Source organism: Lucilia cuprina, chromosome 4 (genome assembly GCF_022045245.1).
Source record: "Lucilia cuprina isolate Lc7/37 chromosome 4, ASM2204524v1, whole genome shotgun sequence".
Taxonomy (NCBI): Eukaryota; Metazoa; Arthropoda; class Insecta; order Diptera; family Calliphoridae; genus Lucilia; species Lucilia cuprina.
This window is the reverse complement of record NC_060952.1, coordinates 40546138-40570047: the sequence shown is the minus strand read 5'-3', so window position 1 is coordinate 40570047 and position 23910 is coordinate 40546138. Positions and strand designations below refer to the sequence as shown.

The 23910-nt window shown below is 29.5% G+C and overlaps 1 protein-coding gene across 3 annotated transcripts in view; it reads right to left on the bottom strand.

Moving 5' to 3' along the window:
• Window positions 1-23910, bottom strand: part of LOC111690997 (cadherin-99C) — a 199427-nt gene that overhangs the window by 2615 nt on the left and 172902 nt on the right. For all 3 annotated transcript variants that reach the window (XM_046948607.1, XM_046948606.1, XM_046948605.1), the window contains one exon: window positions 36-2945. In XM_046948607.1, the coding sequence (XP_046804563.1) occupies window positions 36-2945 (2910 nt within the window). The remainder of the gene's footprint in view (window positions 1-35; window positions 2946-23910) is intronic.

The window sequence follows — 23910 nt, the reverse complement described above, 5'->3', positions numbered from 1 at the left end:
AGCTAAAACGTTATCTTAATAACAGCAAAACTTACCAAATTGTCAGTGCTTAAAGTGTTGTCTTCCTCATCGTATATCTTATAGCGAATCATGCCAAATTTACCCGAATCCCGATCGGTGGCTCGCACCTGTAATATGGGTGTATCTGTATCCATTTCGGGGGTAACAACTGCATAGAAAGTATCTTTGCGACCTCGAGCCCTATTGTAGATAAATTCAGGTGCATTATCATTTTCATCTTGCACTATAATTTTAACTGTAGTGGTACTTTTTTGTGGATTAATGAAATATTTATGAGAGACCAATTTCAAATCTAAAGAATGAGCAGTTTTATTTTCAAAATCCAAATGTTTTATTAATTTTATGCCGCAACCATGATCTTCTTGGGTTACATTAAACAAACCCAAATCATTGCCTTTAATGATTTCACATTTAAAGCCGGGATTTGATTTAACCGATTTCTTTGAGTTAATAACTTGTATCAGCTTAATGGTGGCATTAATGCCAGTGGTTTCAGGCACTCCAGTAGTATAACTATCATCACTAAATGCCAAACCCAAACTTTCGGGGGACATTATGACACCATTATCTAGACGGCCCTCCATCATATTGTCCTCATTGGGATCGGTCAGTAAGTGTCTAACAAATACCGGTAAAGTGGCTACAGAACTCAGTTGAGGCTCTCCCAAATCGTAAGCCCTTATGTCCACCTGATATTCGGTGTCTTCTTCCTTGCGCAATTCATCACGTATACGTATGGCACCAGTATCGGGGTCAACTTGGAAATATTTCAAAGCTTTACCTCTACCCACCATTTCGTAGCGTACCACATTACCTGGAGAAGAACCATCACCATCTATGGCTGGCATAGTGGCTATCATGGCACCTATAGGCTGATCATCATTAACTGTTACCGGTTCGGGTACCGACACAAATACCGGACGCACATCATTGCGATCTTCTACCTCTACCACAACTTTAATGGTATCCCCAGCTGCGTTGCCATCATTCTCTATGGTGCCCACAATTAGTTCATGGACCTTTTGTTTTTCATAATCCAAACCCTTAGTCGTTCTAATTTCACCAGTTTGGGGATTAACCTTAAAAAGATCGGTAGCTCCTTTGCGTATCACATATGTTATTTCTGGCATAGTATCAGGATCAAAGGCCTGTACTGTAGCCACCGTAACATCTGGTTCATTTTCTGGTATGCGCACATCTATACGAGAATCGCTGAATTTAGGCACTTCATCGGGAAGATCTTTGACCAAAACCGTAACACTAGCTGTACCCAAACGAGCATCAGGAGCACCATCCTTGGCAGTGACAACAAAACGATATTCATTTTGTTTTTCATAATCCAAAGCTACGGACGTACGTATTTCTCCCGAGGAACCATTAATAGAAAAAGGTATATCATTGGGTACGGAATAGGTAATTTCGGCATTTATACCTTCATCCGCATCGGTGGCATGAACAATACCCACAAAAGCTTTAGCCTTACCCTCATCTACATGGAACACATAAGGCAATGTGGATTCATCGAATTCCGGATTCTTATCGTTGATATCGGTGACCTTGATATTAACAGTAGCGGTGCTGGAAAGACCTCCATTATCTTCAGCCTTAACAATTAACTGATACCGTGTTAAACTTTCACGATCCAGTTTACGTATCACAGCTATAACTCCAGATTCTTGGCCTACGGCAAATTGTCTTAAATCATTACCCGATATTATGGAATATATCACAGGATCATTTTCGGGATCTTCAGCATGCACCACAGTAACGGTAGAATTAATTTCGGCTCCCTCACTAACTTGTACCTCATAAACAGGTTTAACAAACTTCGGTGGCTTGGTATTAGGCCCAGGTGTTACCGTTACCTCTACAATAGCCTGCGATGAAAGTCCTCCTATATCTGAAGCCTGTACCGTAATACTATACTGTTCTCCAGCCAAAAGGCGTCCCCGAGTTTCTATTTCTCCCGTCTGTTCATCGATATAGAACTTTTGCATGCCATTATTGGAGACATGATAAATAGAGTAAGTTATCACAGCATTGGCGCCCTCATCATTATCGGTGGCTGTCACATTGGCAACTTTACGTACGCCATCTCCAGCTGTAATGGACACTGGAGGAACCATCGATAATTTGGGAGCATTATCGTTTACATCTTTTAGTATAACAGTTAAACTTAAAGGAGCACTAGCAGCATTGGTTTTAGGTTCTCGTGCCACCACTTGGAATTTGTATTTTCCAGGAGCTGGAGGATCACGATCTAAACCTTCTTCATTTACCACTAAAATACTATCGGCAGTTACCTCAAAGGAAGGTGTCGTTAATTCGTAAATATAATCTGGTTTTGGATCATCTTCAGTTAAGTCGGCATCTGTAGTCTTGAAAGATATAGGTTTACCATTCTCATCTAATACTCGGGTTCCTAAGGGAGAATTTTCATCTACATAACCCACAACTGAACTGGCCGATATAACTGGTGGATTGGCATCTACTGGTTTAACATTAATGGTTAATTTAGCGGTGGTAAACCGTTTCGCAGTGGATACTTCTTCGGCTTTAACTATAATATCATACTTTTTAGCCGTTGAGGTATCTACCGCTTTAATTTGTTTTAGCACTCCTGTCTGTTCATCGATTTCAAAATAATCTGCATAATTTCCCGGCATGCCGCTAGCAAATGAGTAACGTATGGGTGAACTTATTGTATCCAAATCTACTGCTTGTATTCTTTCAGGTGTCACTGTGAGTACACCTTGCAATGACCCTGCTGGCACTGAAGCAGTATATTCTGGATTAATACAGGCGCCATCGAGCAGTACGCAGCCACGATATATAAACGATGGATCTAAATCATCTGAATCGGCTATGTTGACCGTTAGGGTAGTGGTGGAGGACAAACGTTCTGAAACATTGCGTGCACGATCCTGTAATGGAAATAGATGAAAGAAAGAGCTTTAGTTTTGAGGTCTCTTAAAAAATAAATAAATTAAAGTTAATTGTTATCCAGCTCTAGTTGAATTCAAGTTTAGTTCTAGTTAGTTCTAGCTTAATTCTCTTTCAGTTCTAGTTCAGTTCTAGTTCAGTTCTAGTTCAGTTCTAATTCAGTACTAATTCAGTTCTAGTTCAGTTCTAGTTCTAGTTCAGTTCTAGTTCTAGTTCAGTTCTAGTTCAGTTCTAGTTCAGTTCTAGTTCAGTTCTAGTTCAGTTCTAGTTCAGTTCTAGTTCAGTTCTAGTTCAGTTCTAGTTCAGTTCTAGTTCAGTTCTAGTTCAGTTCTAGTTCAGTTCTAGTTCAGTTCTAAGTAGTTCAGTGTAGAAATCAATATTTCTTTACACTTGGAAGCTGATAGAAGTAAATAATTAACATTACCCAGTAATATATTTTCAAATTTTGGTAATGAGTTGTCGTTATTAATGACATAAATCATTTTTTTTAAAAGAATTTGTAGACGATTATCTATAGCATATGTCCAATAAGGTATTAGTTAGAGCTTCTAATCGTAGTCGATTTTGGAAATTATTTCAAGAAATGTCGATATATACATTTGTGTGAAAACCATTCCATTGATTAAGAGAATAGAAACATAAAAAAGAACTGTAAAACTAGTTTTAAATCCGGAAGAGTCGGGTAATGATATATGTAACTAGTTATTTGTTGGTCATCGTCGAACAAAAATAAGTAGTTATTCACCCAAAAAGTAACTACATACACTATTCTCCAATATTACTCGCCTACTTACCGGGTAAGTAAAGATTTTGCTGGGTAGAATCAAATTTGCAGAATTTCTATGCTACTAATTCGAAATATTTTAAAGCAGGCAAATGTAACCTATTTGTATCACTTAAAGTGTATTTTTAGATGCTGCTACATATATGTCATTTAATTTTTACTTTTAATATACAAAAGTTTTAAAAATGTTACTTTTATATTTCCTTCAACAAAATTCCCAAATTACATAACAATTACTTTCGTTAAGAAAAATGTTAAGAAAATTCGAATTTTCATTTTCATATCCATAAAAATCAATTGATACCAAAACACAAAAATGTATTAGAGCAGATCAATTGCGAACGACGACATTCGACATGCAAGTGTTACAAATACAAAAAATGTTTCTCTTACTTCATTTCTGGGTCGTTTTTCAGGCAGTCAGAGTCGTCTGTCTTCATTTCACAGTTGTTTTATTATTTTTTTGAAATTTTTGTTGGTATTTTTTTTCATTTTATTTTTCAATTTAGTGTGAATAATTACAATTGACATCAAAATTGCAATAACGTGTTTCTAAAAACATACTTTCAATTTCCTAATACAGATCAAAAAACTAAAATTAAAAACACTAGACCAAAAAAACAAAAGGAAAATTACAAAAAAAGTGTTTTAAATCAAATCAAGATCTATTCAAGTAAAACATGTAAAGGTAGTATGTTTTTTGAATACCAATAGCAATAGTTTGGTAACAAATCTTGTTTTGGTTTTTTGGTATTTTCTAAGTTATTTGATTCATATAATTAAACATCCGTGAAGTACTTGACATGTCAAAGTTGATTGCATGGCTAGTTAGTATTAACCGACAAAAATTTAAATTGAAAAAGTAAGAGTTTGTTGTATAAATTGTTTAACTTGTTCGTTTTTAGTTGAAAGTGTTGGTCACAAAAAATCAGTTTCATGTTTCCAAATTGTTAAAGTAAAAATTTCCTATAAAAATTTAGCTAAAAACGCACGTTTTAATGTCTTAAATGCTGGTCTCTTAATAAAAATTTTATGAATGAAATGTTTTTCAGACAATGATCGTCATAAAGAGAATACAATACATTTACTTTACAAATGATTTTATTGAAAACTTTTTTATTTATTGAAAACTTTTGTTCAATAAATTCTGTTAAAAAAAGGTTTTTTAAAAAAAGCTCGGCTTCTATAAACCATATATGCCGTTCACTGCTATAAACCTATAAAAACTGTGTAACTAGATCTTATATTTAAAGATTTTTAATTGCTTGTACTTAAAGCAGTTGTTACATGTTTTAACGATTTCTTTTTGTTTTCTCTATGTCTTTGTTCGAAATCCGAAGAGACTAAAAGACTAGACTTATAAAATTTTTTATCAACACACAAAACAATCACTAAATAATTAATTGTTGTTATATGTACAGATTCTTTTTTATTTTTAATTTTATTTAAAATAAGTCGCATACAATTATTTTTAACTGTATGTTGTAAAATTCATTAATTTGCTAGACCAACAACAAGTAGCAGCTGCCAACAGTTACTGCATTAACAAAAAATATTTTTATACAAAAACTTCAACTAACACCTACGCTAGTAGTTGGTAAAAAAAGAATTTTTTAATTCAAAAGCAATTTACAAAAGTTTGCAGCAAAATATTCGCAGTGGCAAATCAACAACAGGGTAATAAACCTGAAAAAATTCTGCTAACAATGAGAGACAATATCTCATAAGAAAAAGTACTTTTTAGATGTTATACGCATAGAAAAAGTACCAGTTTAAAAGTTATTTACTGTAAAATTACGAAAAATCTTTACCTTGCAAAATAATTCAAATAAAATATTAAAAGAAAAACTTGTAATTAATTTAGTTTTATTAGAAAGAATGTAAAAGTACATTTTTTGGTACTAAGTATTCGATATTTTTAAATATTTTTCAGAACTCAAACTTATTGATCATAAATTGGTAGAAAATTATACCCCATCCGCGACTCTTCTAAAATAGTTATTTATGAAGCCCTCTTTTGAAAAGTTCTGACTAATTTGTAAATCCTGTTTGAGTCATTCATGTGTCGAATTTCTGATAATTTTTGAGTAATTTTCGAATCATTTTTCAGTAATTACAATAACCCAGCTAAAAACGGTCATATATGATTATATATGGATTATATATAGACCTTATAGATTCATATCCGCCAATTATTGGATATGAACATATCCATTGAAAACTATGATATTTTAAACACCAGGAAAGAATTCGTATATTTTGGAAAGAATTCGTATATTTTATGAAACTAACACTAAAACTAAACGAACAAAGAAAATGATTATACCAAGTTCACACGAAGAGTTGAATTATACTAGGTTCACACTAAAGCCCTGTCAACAATAATGCGACAATTTGTAAAAAAATTTCAAGTGCGCAATCATAAGTACCGGTTCACACCGGAAAACTTTTTTTGGGAAACTTTCTCTTTTGCTCACACATAACATCAAAAGTTTTTCAACAAAAGTTTCCCAGGTCAAAGCACACGAAAATTTTTACAAAATTGTCATATTATTGTTGACTTCTAAAGGAGTTTAGTTCACACTAACAGACTGTCGAGAGTTTTAACGTGAGCACCCGCCGTGTCGGCCTTATCTCACGGTGGTCTTTTTCATCCACAGGGTAGACTTGAGAACGATCTACCATCGCCCCTTTGTCTTCAATGAAGACTCAGGTGGCAATTTTTGCACATTGGCTATGACCGGTCCATTTGCTGGAGTACTCGAGCTATCTAATCTCTTGCCAAAGTTGTCACGTTGTAAGACAACCACACTACTATGGCTCTGTTGATTCGGCAACAGCACCTAGAGACATAACCGGTGGACCGAAGCACGATCCATCAATAAGCCGTAGACATCGTTCTTACTCACAGTGACACGCTGTGGTAAGTCTGATATCAACAGAGTATACTCTGAACACATCTGGACAAGGAAGGAAAATTAATCGGTATCACTTGTATATGATATCTTTCATCCATCATCATTCAACCCAGCACACATCTCATTTATTCGACACATTCATAGAGAAAAACATACGACACACTCATTTAGGTATACGGGTGGGGTAAGGCCCCCATACCTCTACATTCATTCTGTATCATATACAATTGACACCACTATGTGGATCCCGAAGGAACCTCAACCAACTGACCAGCCAGGACATAGTCCTGCGGGCAACTGGCCACCCGTAGTACCAGATTATGCGGTGCTCTGGTCTGACCTCTGGCAATCTATGCAAGGACTAAGCCAAGCAGTAGACTGAGAACACCAATTTTTCAATCCCGGTCAGATTGGAGGTATTGGGCCCTCTTTATACCCCGTGATTGCAATAACACCAAGGCGGAGGTCTCGCCAAGGTAACATGCCCCCGGGGAGAACAGACTAACAGTCGGGGGCTCAGTTGTATGGGGGCTAAGTGAAATAATAAACCGACCATAACCATTTTCTATAGGCTTTGTTCCTTGATCAATAAAGATCATGTATCAAATTTCTTTGAATTATCTTCAAATTTCTTTGAATTATCTTCAAAATTGCGACCCGTATTTTGATTAAAAGGTTTATATGAACGGACGCACATATGTAAATCGACTCAGAAAATGATTCTGAGCCGATAGTACTAATATTTTTGTGCGTAACAAACATCAGCACAAACCCTCTCCACTAAAGTGGTGTAGGATATAATAAGAAATGATACTCATTCATTCATTCATTCATTCATTCATTCATAATTTAAAGGCAATTAAAGCTGAATGAGAGAGTGAATAAAAAAACATGTCTATTAAACAGGATATGATTAGATTGAAATATCTCGGGACATATTTTAGAACCAACATAAAAATTCGAATATTACTAACAAATTGCGTTAAAGTAAGATGTTGAAAATAGTACTAAATGTTGGTACAAATTTAAGGCCTTTAAGAAGTACTTTTATAACATTCAACAACTCACCGATTACAACAAATACAGATAAATATCACAACAAATAGTAAACATAATTAAAGTTACATGTGAAATCAAAAGACAGACATTTTAGTAAATGTTGGTTATTTTAAAAATAAATTTTCTTTGGGACAACCATAAATATTTGAAATATTTTAACTAGATTGGTAATTATACAAATAATATTAAGAATTTTATAATAGTTTAACAATTATTTCAATATTTAAATTAAATATTGTTAAATAATTCAAATTTAGTTCAAATAAATAAAGTTTAAATTTGTATAATAAAAACTTAATCTACTAATAAAATTTGTTTACAAACAATAATTTGCAATATGTTTGCTCTAAATCAATAAAATTGTCACAAAAACTCAGTATTTATCTATAAACATATTAAATTGTTAACTTAATTTAAACTTATTTCTTTTTTAATTTAAGTTAATTTAATCAATAGCAACAGAAACGTATGATCTCTTGCAACCCACTATAAACTAAAAATCTTTAGATTTAACTAAGACTTTTCGTATACTACATATACATACATATATACATAAGTATGTATTTTTTTCATTCCAAAATTTCAATGATTTTACCAATTAAGTTGTTACAAGTGTTTTGTATATTGTTTTATAACATTCATTGCTATTTAGTTAACACTACAACTTGTTAATTTATTTAATGATTTTTCTTTTGGCATCATACAGCATTTTGTGGCACACGAAAAACAAAATAAAAATTGTAAATTTAAAATTAATTTTCTAAAATTAAGCACAATGCCATAACAAATTTTCGAAAAATTTAAATTGTTAGCAATTTATTTAGTTAAAGATTTCAAATAAAAACTGAATTTAGATTGAATGTATGAAATTGAAATTGTATTAAGATTAATGTTGAATAATAATAAATTTTTTTATTTTTTTAAAAATGAAGAGCTATAAAATTAATTTTAGTATTATAAGAATTGATTTTACAATTTTTTATATAAATGAATTTAAAGAATTTTAATTGATTTATACATAAATTGGGAAATCATATCAGAATAAAATTGGTTTAAAAAAAAATTTAAAAATAATGAAATAATTGAACACTTACAGTAATTCATTATTGTTCTAAAAACATAAGGCTATCGATAATAAGTATCGATAAATTTTCTCAAGGAGATGAAAACTTTTCTTGATTTTGAAGATTTAGAAGATCAATGTGATCAATTCTTTAATTTAGAAGGTCAAAACTATCGATATATTTTCATTAGAGATTAAAGTTACCGAAAACTTTTCTATAGATTAAAAAACCTATCGATAATATTTCTATAGTAGGTTAAAGTGATTGATAACTTTTCTATAGAAGATCAAAGATATCGATGACTTTTCTATACAAAACCAAAATGATTAATAACCTTTCTATACAGTATCACAGTTATCGATAAACTTATCTATAGAATATCCAACTTATCGATAACATTTTCATTGACTATAAAAGAGAATGATCTATAGAAGATAAGATTAAATTGATTAATAACCTTTCTATACAAGATCACAGTTATTGTTTTAAAGGTAACTTTTCTATAGCAGTTATCGAGAACTATTCTTTAAAATACCAAAGCTATCGATAATTTTTTCATAGAAGTTTAAAGTAATCGATAAGTTCTCTGTAAAAGATCAAAGTTAATGACAACTTGTTTATAGAAGATTAGAGTTATGAACAACTTTTCTATGGGAAATTAAAGTTATCGATAACTTCTCTATGACATATACAAATGATCAATAACTTTTCTATATAGGAATAAGTTAAGAACAACTTTTCTATGGAAGATTTAAGTTGTTGACGCTTTTCCATAGAAAATTAATGTTATCGATAAGTTTTTCTTAGAATATCAAATTTTTCGATAATTACATTTTCTAAGATAACTTTTCTATAATAATTAAAAGATATCGAAAACTTTTTTATAAAATATCAAAGCTATCGATTATTTTTTCACAGAAGTTCAAAGTAATCGATAAGCTCTCTGTAGAATATCAAAAATATCTATAGGAAAATAAAGTTATCGATAACTTTTTTATGACTGTTAAAAGATATCGAAAACTTTTCTATAAAATATCAAAGCAATCGATTATTTTTTCTTAGAAGTTGAATGTAATCGATAAGATCTCTGAAGAAGATCAAAGATATCGACAACTTGTGTATAGAAGACTAAATGGGAAATTAAAGTTATCGATAACTTTTCTATGGAAGATCAAAGTTAAAAATTATGTAGAACTTTTCTAAAGAAGATCAAAGTTATTGACTAATTTTTTATATAGGATTAAGTTATCGACAACTTTTCTAAAGAATAATAAACTTATCGACAAATTTTCTATAGAAAATTTCAGTTATTGATAACTTTATTATAAATTATTAAAGTGATTTATAAACTGTCTATAGAAGATAAATAATGTCACTATAAAAAACCGAGGTTATCAATAAGTTTTTAAAGAAAGTCAATGTTGTATTAATTTTCGATAACTTAAAAATAAAAATCTTAATTTACGATAACTTTTATCAAACATATCAAAAATTTCGATAAATTTACTATAGAAAATCATAGTTATTTATTATCTTAAAAATTTAAAATAATTCAATAGATATTTCAGTGTTGCAAATAGCTAATGATCATTAACTCTTTCTTTAAAATATTTATATATTTTGTATTCTAACTTTAAAACAACATTTTTTTTAAAGCTTTATCTAACTCTCTTAGTAATAGGTGGATTTTTGACATAATTTCCTGACAATAAACGTCAAATATTTTGAAAATATTAATGATTTCTTGTTGAGCCATAATTACATAATATTTTCCTAGCTTCTTAAGTAGTTTTTCCAACGTCAATCATCATACTGCCGACGTTATATGTGATACAGATTTATTTCAAAATATTTTAGCTCAATTATTGGCAACAACAACAACAACAACTTGCTAACACTTTTCGATATTCACCCAATTTCTGAAAACCACAAAATAATATTTTTTTTTTCATTTTTATTTCTTGCAATTTTTTTGTTGCAGCAGCAGCGATAATCTTGCAACATTGAAACCCTTGCAGTTATAAAGTGTTGAACAAGTTAATGTAATGACTTATAGTACAACAAAATAAAAATAAAAAAGAAAAAATTGAAATAAACTCAAATAAAATTCAATACCTATCAAAATACATTTAAAAGGTATCCGCTTATGATTTTCATATTGAATTCATAAAACAAAAGAAATAACCTGTAACTAGATCAATTTTTAGCAATAATAACTAAAACCAAAATGGTATCAAATATCTAAGAAAAAACTACGAAATAAATAAAGAAAAACTCTAAGTATTAAAAGCTGCAGCAAGTTTTTTTGTTGGTTAAGTTTTTCTATAAGGAGGCAGGGTTTATAAAAACAAAATTTAAATGGTTTTACTTTTTAATATTCTTGAGGCAAAATTAAATGATTTTTTTTGTTCATTTTTTAGTTTAAGATTATTGGCACCATTAAGGAAATTGTATTTAAGAAAAAGTTGTTTTTAATGTAAATATGTTTGGACATGAGGAGAATGTTGAAAAAAAAATTATCTTTTAATAAAGATAATAACCAAAAAATTAGTACATTTAAAAACACTAATTAATCGTTGGAAAAAATAAATAAACAAACAAACAAACCAAATCCACACAACCCCCGTATAAAGTTACACGGCCACCATTTAAAGTCTGTGACCAAAAATCACTAACTAAACAGCCAGACACAACCCACAATAATTTGTCACAATAAACGATCATGTCTGTTAGATCTCAAACACACTTGCTGTCTAATGGTAAAACTAACTAATGAACATTACGGAAAACTAGCAAATAATTGCTTAAGAAAAATAATATAAAAATTTTAAAAATTTTTTGTTTAAAATTCATAAATAAATGTTTGCGAAAAAAATATATATTTTTTATATATTAATATAACCATTAACGACAAAAAATAATTTAAGTTTTACATTTAAGGCCTTTTGTTAATTAGTTGTTAGTATTTGTTTTTCATAATGTATTTGAAATATATTTTAAATTTAAGCTGTAGACTAGCTAGCTATATGATTCTTTTAGAAATTCTTTAAAAAAGTTCTTAACTTTAGAATTCTGTTTATATTAGAGGCGTTTCTTTTTAAAGCCGGATATGTTAATACATACTCATATTTTTTAGCAATTTTGTTAACATGAAAATTATATAGAATTTTAGAAGAATATGCAAATTACTATTTGAAACACAAAAGCAAAACATGCAATAATGATTAATTATGGGAAAAATTGTTGAAATATTAGAAACATGTTTGTAAACGAGGGAGAGAGAAGAATAAATAAAAGAATGGTGGAATTAAAAAAGAATTCAAGAAGTTATTACATAAACTAGATCATTTATATCAAGTTTAATTATTAAAAGAACTTAGAATGATTATTCATAAACAGAGGGAAGGAAATAGTGAGTATTAAAAAGCTCATAATGCATAAAAACTTGACAGAAAAAGCATTAATATCAACACATGTTTCTAATATTTCTATAGGAAAAAATTTTCTTTAGAAACTAACAAAAAATTATAGCACATTAAAGCATTCATTTAAAGCTTAAACTGTTTAAAATTCAAGCCCAAAGTACTTGCACTGATCATTAAAAAAGCTTTCATTAAAAGCTTAACATTTTTAAAATTCAAGTTTTAAGTATTTGCAGTGATCATTGAAATAAAAGCTTGTATATTCAAACTTAAAGTTTTCTATATATCTAACATACGACGGAACATCGCCACTACAGGTCGCAGAGAGCAACAGGTTCTCAACGAACAACACGCATTTGATCTGTGTTAGGTACCTGGTCAGAATAATATACAAGGAAACGAAGTAGCCGATGAATTGGTAAGAATCAGAGCAGATATGGACAGGACTATAGCATGTCAAGAAGTTTATCCTGGCCTGGACTTTATATATAGAAATAAAGGAATTATATTTAAAATCAAATCAGACATATTCTGGGAAACCTCCACAAAGAGTAAGCAAACATGGGCACTTTGGAAGCCAAAAGACAAAAAACACTTATAAGTTTGGATAAATATGAACTCTGAATGTATATACATACGTCATGATCTAAAATAATGTATATACATAATGATCAAATACCAAATATTTTACAAACAGCGCCAGAGCCGCGGCGCGCCGACTTCTTTCGGCTCAAAAGCTTAAGCGACTTAAACGTAGCAGCTGGTAAAAATTAGAACCGCACATGTATGTATTTTTTTTTTGAATCTAAAAATTTAAATGGCGCCGCATAAAGCATGCAAAGTGCCAGGGTAACAAGCCAAGAAGCCTTGTCCAAGAAATATCGAAACGACCTATACCTTTGTATAGGTCGTTTCGGTATTTCAGACTTAGCTTATGAGTTCAATGAGTTTTTTATTGTTCTCCACCATGTATCAAAGTAAAAGTTGGATTATAAATCCAAATGCATATGGTTAATATGTAGAACCCGAAAAAAAGTAATGCGGTATCGTTATACGACGTATCACTCCAAAACCAATGCGGTAATGAAACGTAAAACTCTCGAAGGCAGAGTAAAAAGTACGGCCTATTTGTATAAATATGAACTAAGAATGTATTTATGTAATATAATGAAAGGGCAAATATTTTTCAAACCACGCCACCGCCGACTTCTTTCGGCTCAAAAGCTTAAGCGGCTTAAACGTAGTCGATGGTAAAAATGTAACCAATTTGAAAGAAGTTGCCACTATGGTAAATTGAAAGGAGTTGCTACACAATATAGTGCTTAAATTAAAATAGTTAAAACTACTAATAACGTCCATTTTTTGTAGAAAAAAGCTTAGGAGAGACAGCCTAGTAAAATATTTTAAAATTTTTGTAATTAACATTGAAGGTAATGTACTTATTTCATACATTACTTGGTAATGAGTTGTCGTTATCAATAACATAAATTATTTTTTTTTTTTTGAATAGAACTTGTAGTCAATTGTCTATAGCGTATGGAATTAGTTAGTGTTTCTAACCTTAGTCGATTTTGGAAATTCTTAAAAGAAATGCTAATATTTACACTTGTGTGGAAACCATGATTAAATTACTTTTTAATTGGGCTTTGAGTAAGAGAATGGAGTAGCAAACATAAAAAATATCTGTAAACCCAGTTTTAAATCCGTAAAAGTCGATAAGAAGCTTTGTAACCAAAAATAAGTAGTTATTTAACCAAAAAGTAACTACTTACATTTTGTATTACTTGCCTACTTACCATTTAAGTAAAGATTTTGCTGGGAGGTTTCTATTTTACAGAGATTTTTGAATATAATAAACGCTTATAAGATAAATTTTTGAGCTGACAATTTAGCCGCCGTCGATCTAAAATGTTTACGCCACCGCCACCTATCATTTTGCATCGGATCGATGGTGCAACGAGAAGGTGGATGATACGTTTTACTTCCTCTGCCAATGCGTTGCATTATTACATTATCGATTTAAATGTCTTGAGTCGTATTTTTTTGGAGTTTTGAGAAACTAAAGAGAACTAATCCATTTAAAATAATAAGTAAGCGATCGGAGCAGATAGAAATGTAGCATATCAATACTATTTGGAACCAATATCGTAACTTTAAGGACTTACTATTTATCAGCTAATTGGAAAATTAAGCGTTTTTTTCGTAAAATTAAAACCACTTTCTAATTGTTTACAGAAACTCAAATTTTTTTATAGAAAACAAAAAAAGATTATTTTATTTGCTGAAGCTTTAAGTTACTGAATTTAAACAAATGTTTTTTTTTCATAATCTCCTTAAAACGAACACAAAATAAATTTTGATTATCCATAATTATTTTTTTTTCATAATAAATTTATGACTTTTACCACATAAATGTCCCTACACAATAAATTATTTTCGAATAATAAAAAAATGTTTCCAAAAAAAGAAAAACAATTTACAAATAATAACTCATCCATTAACATTAAACCTTCGAAAAAGTATTAATTTTCACAAAATCAAAGGAACGATGAAAACGACAACAACGCAAAACAACAAAAAATATACAAAACAAACATTGAAAACCTATTTAACAATTTAAAAGCAATAACATGCAACATAACATGTATGTATTCGAAATAACGAATCCAAAGATCTACCGAATAAATGTATATGTATGTATGGTGATGACTACTCAGCCCAGCTTAGGTCATGGCCCGATACAGCCTCCTCCTGGGTATTATGAAATGTTAAACAATTTTGCACAAGTATTTAGTCTCAACTGAAAAGTTAAACCAAAAATCTTCTAAACAACAACAAACAAAAAAATCTTAAATAATAAAACTAAAAACAGATTCACGTGCTACCAACCAGTAATGTATATGTATGATTTTTTTTGGAGAGAAATCTACAGCAAGGATGATGACAACTTTAAAAAATTAAACAACATTTATAGTTTGCAACAGGTACTACTCCACTTTTTTCAATGTTTTTGAATTTTTTGCAACAATTTTCAATAAACATGAGCAGCAAGCAACAAGTAAATATGCATGTTGTGCCTGTGAATAATGTAAAACGGATATTGTAGGTTCGAAAAAACACAAAAAATATATTTTGCTTATATCCAGATATGATAAAAGACCTTAACTAATGTGCCAATATAAGGAGTTATTTGTTGTTGTTGATGTTGCTTTTGTATATTTCTTTCCTTTTCAATTTTTGGAAGACAGAAGCCGAACAACTTTGGTTATTTGCAACTAGATCATTTATTCCCTGCGCCTGATATACATATACTTTGTACAACCTATTGCAACAAAGTTTAAAGTTTAATTCCTGGGATTAGTGTAAAAAATTATTGGGAGAAAAAAAAGAATCACAAGACTTTGCATGTAACATAACATTTATAAAATCATTTATCAGTTTTGTCTTTGCAATTTTTTGTTGGACTTGGTTGGTTTAATATTTGTTTGTATTTTAGTTTCATTGGGATTTCAAAAGTATGTAGGTTTTGTAGGTGTTTTAAATTGGATTAAGCTTTGGGATAGTTTTAATTTAAAAACAAAGTTATCGATAGAGTTTTCCATAACTTCCTATAGAAAGAAAAAGTTATCGATAATTTTCCTTTATTTTCTTATATAAGATCAAAAGTTGTAGATAAGTTTTTTTTTATAAAGTCAACAGTTAATTTTCGTTGATCTTTTTTAGAAGATAAAAGTGATCGATAACTTCTCTACAGGAGATATATGTCAATAATTATTCAATAATATATCAAAATTATCGAAAAGTTTTCTACACAACAAGACCAAAGTTATCGATAATTTTCCTATATTTACCTATAAAAGAGTACAATTAGCTTTAACTTATCTTGAATATATCAAAGTTATCGATAAATTACTGATAAGTTTTTGCAAAAAGATCTATGTTATCGAAAACTTTTCTAATTAGATATTTTTTTTATAAAATATCAATGTTATATAGAGAATAGAATTAATCGATAACATGATTACAAAGTTATCGATAAACTTTGAATGAAAGATCAAAATTGTCGATAAGTTTTTTATAAAAGATCAATGTTATTGGACAATATCAAAGTTTAAAGATTAAAACTATTGAGATTAATGTTATCGATAACCTTTCTATAGATGATTGACTTTAATCGATCATTTTTATATGGAATATTAAAGTTATCGATAATTATTCTGTAAAAAATCAAAGTTATTGATAATTTTTCTATTAAAGACCTAAGTTATCAAAAAGTTGTCTCTAGAAGATCAAAGTTCTTCAACATCTGTCCTTTAGAAGATCAAGGTTTTCGATAACTTTTCTTTTGAACATTAACTTCTTTTTGTCGTTAACTCTTCTATAGAAAATCAAACTGATCAATTACTTTCCTATAGAAAATGACAGTTGTCGATAAATTATGTACAAAATATCAAAGTGCTTGATAATTTTTTTACAGAATGACGGACATTTCTAGAGAAGATTAAAGTTATCAATATTCAATATAAAGAAGATCAAAATTATAGATAATTTTTATATAAAACATCAGACTGTCCGATAACTTTTCAATCGAAGAGCAAAGTTGTCGATCTTTTCTATAGGAGGTTTATGAAGTCGACAACTTTTTTATAGATCATCAAATTTCTCGATAAAATCAAAGTGTTATAGTTAATTTGATTTTATCGATTCTTTTATAGAATATCAGAGTTATCGATAACATTTCTGTATCAATAAATTGTCTGTAGAAAATCAAAGTGATCGACAATTTTTGGGTATAAAACTTTAAACTTTTCCATATAGCATCAATTTCCTTTTCTACTAAAATTCACATTGACCTTAAAAACAGAAGACTTAAGACACCTACTTGTTAACTATATATATTCACTTGTTTATTATGCAACATTTTTTTGTTAATATAAAGTGTAACAAATTCGTTGCAATATTCTATATTTAAATTAGGATTTTAATTTCCTTTTAATCTGTAGTATTTAGTTTTTGTTGGAATTTAACATTTTGTTACTTTATTAAAGCAAACAGAAGACAAACTCTGTAATAACAGCAACTAAGTATAACCGAAAAAAATGCTTTCGTTGTTGTTACATTTTTTTGTGCAAAAGATATTAACAATATTTTCTATGTTGTATGTTACATATAGTTGTTGTTATTTTTGCCAATAGTTGGGGGAAAAATCACAACATGTTGCTACGTTTTTGTATGCCTGAAGCTTAAAGTTTATTTCTTAGAAATTTATATATTTTTGTTGTTACAGCCGCTGTTGTTGTTGTTGCTGCTGCTGTTACAGCTTGTTATTGTTGTTGTTATTGTCCAACCAATAAGTTGTAAAATAAAAATCACGCTTACTAAATTCAACATGCCACCAGCAGTTAGTTGAAGGAGGAGGATTACATAGAGTGATATATGAAAGAAAAAAATTGAAAACAAAACTTAAAAACTTTTTTTTACATTTTGTTATTTATTTCTTAAGGGCCACACACATTGTTGTGTGTTTGTTGTTGCTGTTTTATTATTAATAAACTTTTTTAAACTTTATATTTTGTTGTGTTTTTTATCTATGATTTTATTTAGTTTAATGTAAATGGGGTTGTTACAATTGTGTCTTTTTCATTTGTTATGGCTTTTTTTCTTTGATCTTGATTGTAATTAATAATAGAAAAATTATCTTTTAAACAATTTATAATTTTAATGGTTTTTATGGCTTTTTTTCTATTATCCGATAATCATAAATCTTTCAACATTTTTAGTGGTATGCAGAGATATTTTTGCTGTGATTTAAGCTTTAAGGTAATAAGTAGTTAAATAGTAGCAATGGGGAATTTTTTGTTAACTTAAAAAAATAAAGTTTTCTAAATTTGTTAAATTATAAAGAAGGCTGTAGGTAATGTTAAAATTTTTGCAAATTGAATTTAAATGGTTTAAATATAAAGTGAAGCAAAAGTATTTTAACAACAATTATTTTAAAAGCTATTTAATTCAAAAAAACTTAATTTGTTTTAGGCAGGAAACATTGTTTTCAAGTGTTATTTACTTCTTTTTTCTAATTTAACAGATTTAATGTTATTTAAAAAAAATAAAACCAAAAACTGTTTTCATCTCAGATGACCTCCTTGATTAATGTAGCGAGAAAAATACAAAGTATACGACTCTAAAAATTATACAAAAATAAATAAATCTTTAAACGTGATGAGCAAATTTTTGCTAAAACTTACTATAATTTCTTTTTACAACTGCCACAAAAAATAAACTTTTAGCCAACACAACAACCGACAATTATCTTAAAACACGACAATTTATAACAAAGGAAAAAAACTTTAAATGCAACAAATAAACCAAATAAATACAATCAATTAAATCTTAAAAATTTATAAGTTTTCTAAGAAATCCTGTAACAACATATAAAAAACATTTAAAAGAAATCAAATTGTTTGGAAACCACAAAGAAAATAATATTTTTTATGCATAATTAAAATACATTTATTACGTTTTATTTTTTTTTCTCAATTTGGTCAGATAATAAAAGGACAACAAACTCAACAAAAAAATATTTAAAAATTTTCTGTGTGTGTTTTTCTATATTTAATCGTCTGTTTTTAATATGATCATAACCAAATGGGGGGCCGCTTAAGATCTTTAAAAAGAAATAAGAATATCGAATACCACAAAACAGAAAAACCGTCTTCTTCTCCTTATAACAACTAATGTTAAGCTAGATGTTAAAAAATTCCTGATGTCCACCTCGTTGCTTGTCAATAAACAAAAAAAAAGAAGCTTTTGTTGTGGAATTGTAACATTAACAGTGAAAAAACATTTGCCAAAGGTAGAAAAAAAATTGGCAAAAAAAAAGGATGAAAACCAACCTGAAGATGCAGTGTTGAAAAACATGATTGTAAAAAAAAGTGTTTTTTTTTTGTTTTGTTGTAGTATTAAATTAAAACTGTTTCCTAGGTAAATGTACGAATATTAATGTTATCGAATACTTTTCTTCAGAAGCCCAATTATCCGCAACTTATCCGCAACTTTACTTTAAAAGTTCAAAATTGTCATTTTTTAAAGAAGATCGAAGTTATCGATTATACTTCCAAATATTGATAAATTTATCGATAGTTGTTTTTTAGAGAAGATCAAAGTTATAACTTTTCTATAGAGGATCACAGCAATCACCAAAGTGTTTATACAATACCAAAGATTTCTATAACTTTTCTATACAAGATCAAAGTTATCGATAACATTTTTATAGAAGATTAGCGCTAACGATAACATGTCTATGCAATATTAAAGTTATCCATAATTTTTCTATACAATATCATAGTTTTCGATATCTTTTCTATACAAGATCAAAGTTGTCGAAAACATTTCTATAAAAATCAACGTTATCTATAACTTGTCTATGCTAGATCAACGTTATCGACACATTTCCTATATAAGATCAAAGTAATCGATGACATTTCAATGCAATATCAAAGTTGCCGATAGCATTTCTATTCAAGTCAAGACTGTATAGTGTCTATAGAGCCTAGTTTAAAAATGAGACCATATAGTAAAACCTAATACTAGTCCAGTCTAAAGGGAAACATTTTGTGACGCCTGTACACACGCTGATATCAAATTGATACCAAAGTGCTTATAATTTTTTAATAACATCCGATGTCAAATTATATTTACACGTATGACAACACACGTTGTCGACATGTTAATGTTATACACATCCGCTGTCTAAATGTTAACAAACGTGGTAAGCTCACTATTGATAAACAATCCGTTGTAAACATTTTGGTGTCAGTTTGGTACCAGGCGTGTATATTTCTTTATTTTGCTCTATGTATAGGCCAATGCAATAGTTAAGACTATAGTCCAGTATTTAGAAATGGTTTCAGACTAGAGTTTAGTTTATGTTTGAGGTTGTAGAATAGCCTATAGTTGAGAGACTATAGTCCTACATATAATACTCTATATAGTCGAAACTAAAGTCTAGTGAATAGTTCAATCTATACTAGAGACTATAATATAGTCTATAGTTTAGTTTATAGTTAAGTCTATAGTCGAGGCAATAATTTATTCCATATTAGCAAATATGGTTTATTCTTTAGTCGATACTATAGTCCATTCTATATTCATGTCCATTCTATATTAATAATCGAAACTATAAAATATTCTATAGAAGAGTATATAGTCTGTATTATATTGTATAGTCGAGACTATAATCTATTCTACAGTGGACACTATAGTGTATTCTATAGTCTAGACTAAAGTTCAGTCTTAAGCAGAGACTATAGGCTAGTCTATACTAGAGTCTGTAAACCTGTGTATAATCCACATTATAAGCGGAACTATGGAAAAATAGTCGAGACTATAGACAAATCTGTAGCCGATAATATAGTCCAGTCTATAGACGAGGACTACAGCTTAATCGTGAGAACATTCCATGGAAAAAAACATTTCAGTTGCTATTGCAAATGGTGTAATAGTTTTTCTTTGTGGCACATACTAAATCCATAGTTGGCACATACTAAATCGTGCAATTACCAATATATATTTTTTGTATTGTTGTTTTTTTTTCTTTGTTGCAGTTGTCTTCTATCAAACTTCTAATGCTACCTACACAGAAAAAGCCGGAAAAAAATGAGACCAACCACTCAAAGAAAACAAACAGAAAATATCCTAAGGAATGTTATTTGGTTGTAAGGTACCACTAAAACCAATTCAGGCTCTGGCGTCTTTGAAGCTTTCTTAACACAACCTAAAGTCAAGTAAAACAACATGTGCTCCAGTTTTAGTATTTGTGTGGATTTTTTCTTCTGGTCTTGTTGTTGTTTCAGCTCCCAAAAGGCCGCTTTAGTACCTTGCAACCTAAGTATCTGAATAGACTTACATTTTATATGAGTGTAAACTATGTTCCAGTCATGTTTAGTTTTTCCAGCGGTAACTGGACCACTTTTAAAAGGTGTACATGTTTTTTGTTTTTTATTGCATGGCGTTTGTATCATAGCTGCGTTCCTTTTGTTGAATTTAATTACCAAAACGAAATGGAGGGAAAAAGGTGTAATGCTAGATCATAAAGACACATAAGTTTGTATGTGGTCCCGCAAAAATTGTTGCTAAAAATACCATTTAAAAGAAAAACAATGTGTGTGGGTTCACAACTTTTGTCAGCTTTTAAACTTCGTCTATATGTATGTGGTTTAAATATTGTAGATTAAAATGTGATCTATGCTAGAGGTTTTCTGCCTTTTGTTTTTCTATAACATTTTTTTAATTTAGGTCTTTTTGTTTGTTTTTTTAAAAATATATAAAATTGTTTAGATAGACAAGAAATATTTTTCGAACACAACAGGTGGGTCCTTATTTGTGAAAATTATGACCGGTTAAAATAAACATTGGTTCGTTAGGTGTTTAAATTGAAGTTTGTACCGAATAACAAATAAAATTGAAAATTGCAAAAACAAAAATACATGAACAGCAAATAATCGAAGGTTATTAAGAGTTAAAAAGCCTTACAATTATTTGCTCTAGTTGGGGCATTCAGCGCATAAATGGTTTGATAGTTTGACCATTAAACAATTTGACTTTCAATTAAGAGGGGAATGAAATTAAAATAACAATTTATTTTTATATATGCATTTTTCTAAAGTAAAGATTTTTGTTAATTTATATTATGCTAAATAGAATTCTAGATTGGAGTTTAAAATTTCTAAGTGAACAAATTTCAATGTCATTGGTTTTTGGTTCTCATTTTACTAGTGAATGTTAGAGATAAGATTACATTGGGGTGTGTTCAATGCAAATATGGTCAAAGTCTGTGTACAAGTTTAAGGATACTTTAAGGTTATACTTTTTCAAGGATTACTTAAAATTTAATAAATAATACATATTGATTTCCTTCATAGATCGCTTTAAATAGGTATATATTTTCGTTTGATCCGTTTCTAATATAACTTATTTTTAATTTTTATTTTGTAATATTTATTTATTCGGCTTTTGTGTATGAAAAAAATGTCGATTCTTATCATACAAAATATTGCAAATACATTATTGCTTTAGTGGCACCATAACCAAGTGGTATCATTAAAAATAGCCCTATACAGTATAAAATGTCATATTAAGACAATAATATTATGTTGATGGAAACATGTAAGGATGGACGGACGGATGGACGGGCGTTCAGACACATGTACATTCTGCTGCACAGATAGCTGCAAACAAACACTCTGTGTTATTGTTGTTGGTTTTCATAGATTTTTTTCAAAAACATTTAGTTAAGTAACCATGTTAGTAGCCACTGGTGATCCGGTTTGAAATACTTTTTGGATAATAACGCAATTGGTAACGCTAATCAACAGCTTATGGTTTTAGATACAAAACATTTTGATTTTGTATTTTTCTTTGTTTTCTGTTGCCTTAAGATTGTTTTAAGACGTTAAAAACAAAAACACGAAATAAACGTTGAAATGAAACGTTAACTATAAGTTTTAAATATATAAAACTAAATAATCTGTATATACAACCACACCAAATTGAAATGAACAGGGTTTAAAAGAATTTAATTAGGAAATTTGAAAAAGAAAAACTAGAACTGAACTGGAACTGGAACTGAACTAGAACTGAACTAGAACTGAACTAGAACTGAACTAGAACTGAACTAGAACTGAACTAGAACTGAACTAGAACTGAACTAGAACTGAACTAGAACTGAACTAGAAATGAACTGGAACTGAACTAGAACTGAACTAGAACTGAACTAGAACTGAACTAGAACTGAACTAAAACTGAACTAGAACCAAACTAGAACTGATTTACTATAAAAATTTGTTGAATTAATTAATTAAATTCTCTGCATAAAAACTAACCACACTTTGTGTGTATTTTTTGTATATTCAATCTAACTTATTTTTAAAGTTGTTAATTTGGTTTTACTGTATTTGTTGCTGTTGTGGATGTTGGATTGTAACACAGCACGTTTGATCTAGATTCTAGACAAATTGATCTAAAACAACAAAAATAGTTAGAAATAAACAAAAATTCATAGCAACAATTGGTTGGTTGTTAGACGATTGGTTTGCTGTTGTTTGGCGTTCGTTCGACATGTAGAAAAGTTGTTGGCAATTTAAATTGACTGCGTGCGGTTTTTGTTGTCTCTGTGCTGCTGCTGTTGTTGTGGTTATTTTACTTTTGTCTGCAAAGTAAAACTTTAAAGATTTACATTACTGTTTCAAGATCTAACTGGTTGTTAGGTTGCATGAATTTGAAAAAAAAAAAAAATACAAACGAAATTAAGAAAAATGCCAATTGTAGTCTTTGCCATAATACATTATAATTAGCTACAATTTATATACCAAAAACGCAAAATTTATAGCAAACCATTACGAATTCTTAATTTTATAAATTATGGTCATTGATTTTTATGTTTTTACACGAGTATTTTTATGTTTTGTTTTTGTTTCGATTATAAGCAAAATCTATCAATGAATGAATGGCTGCTTAAACGTTTTGTATTGTGTGGTTTTTGGTGGAGTTATAAAAACATGTTAAAACTATTGTGTTTTTAGCAAATCTTGAAAATATTGTCACGTTCACTTGACACAGTGTAACATTTCATTTGAATGTTGTACTAGTTTTTAAATTAGGAGATGATTCATGTTGAGACGTGATTGGTTTTAAGTATACAA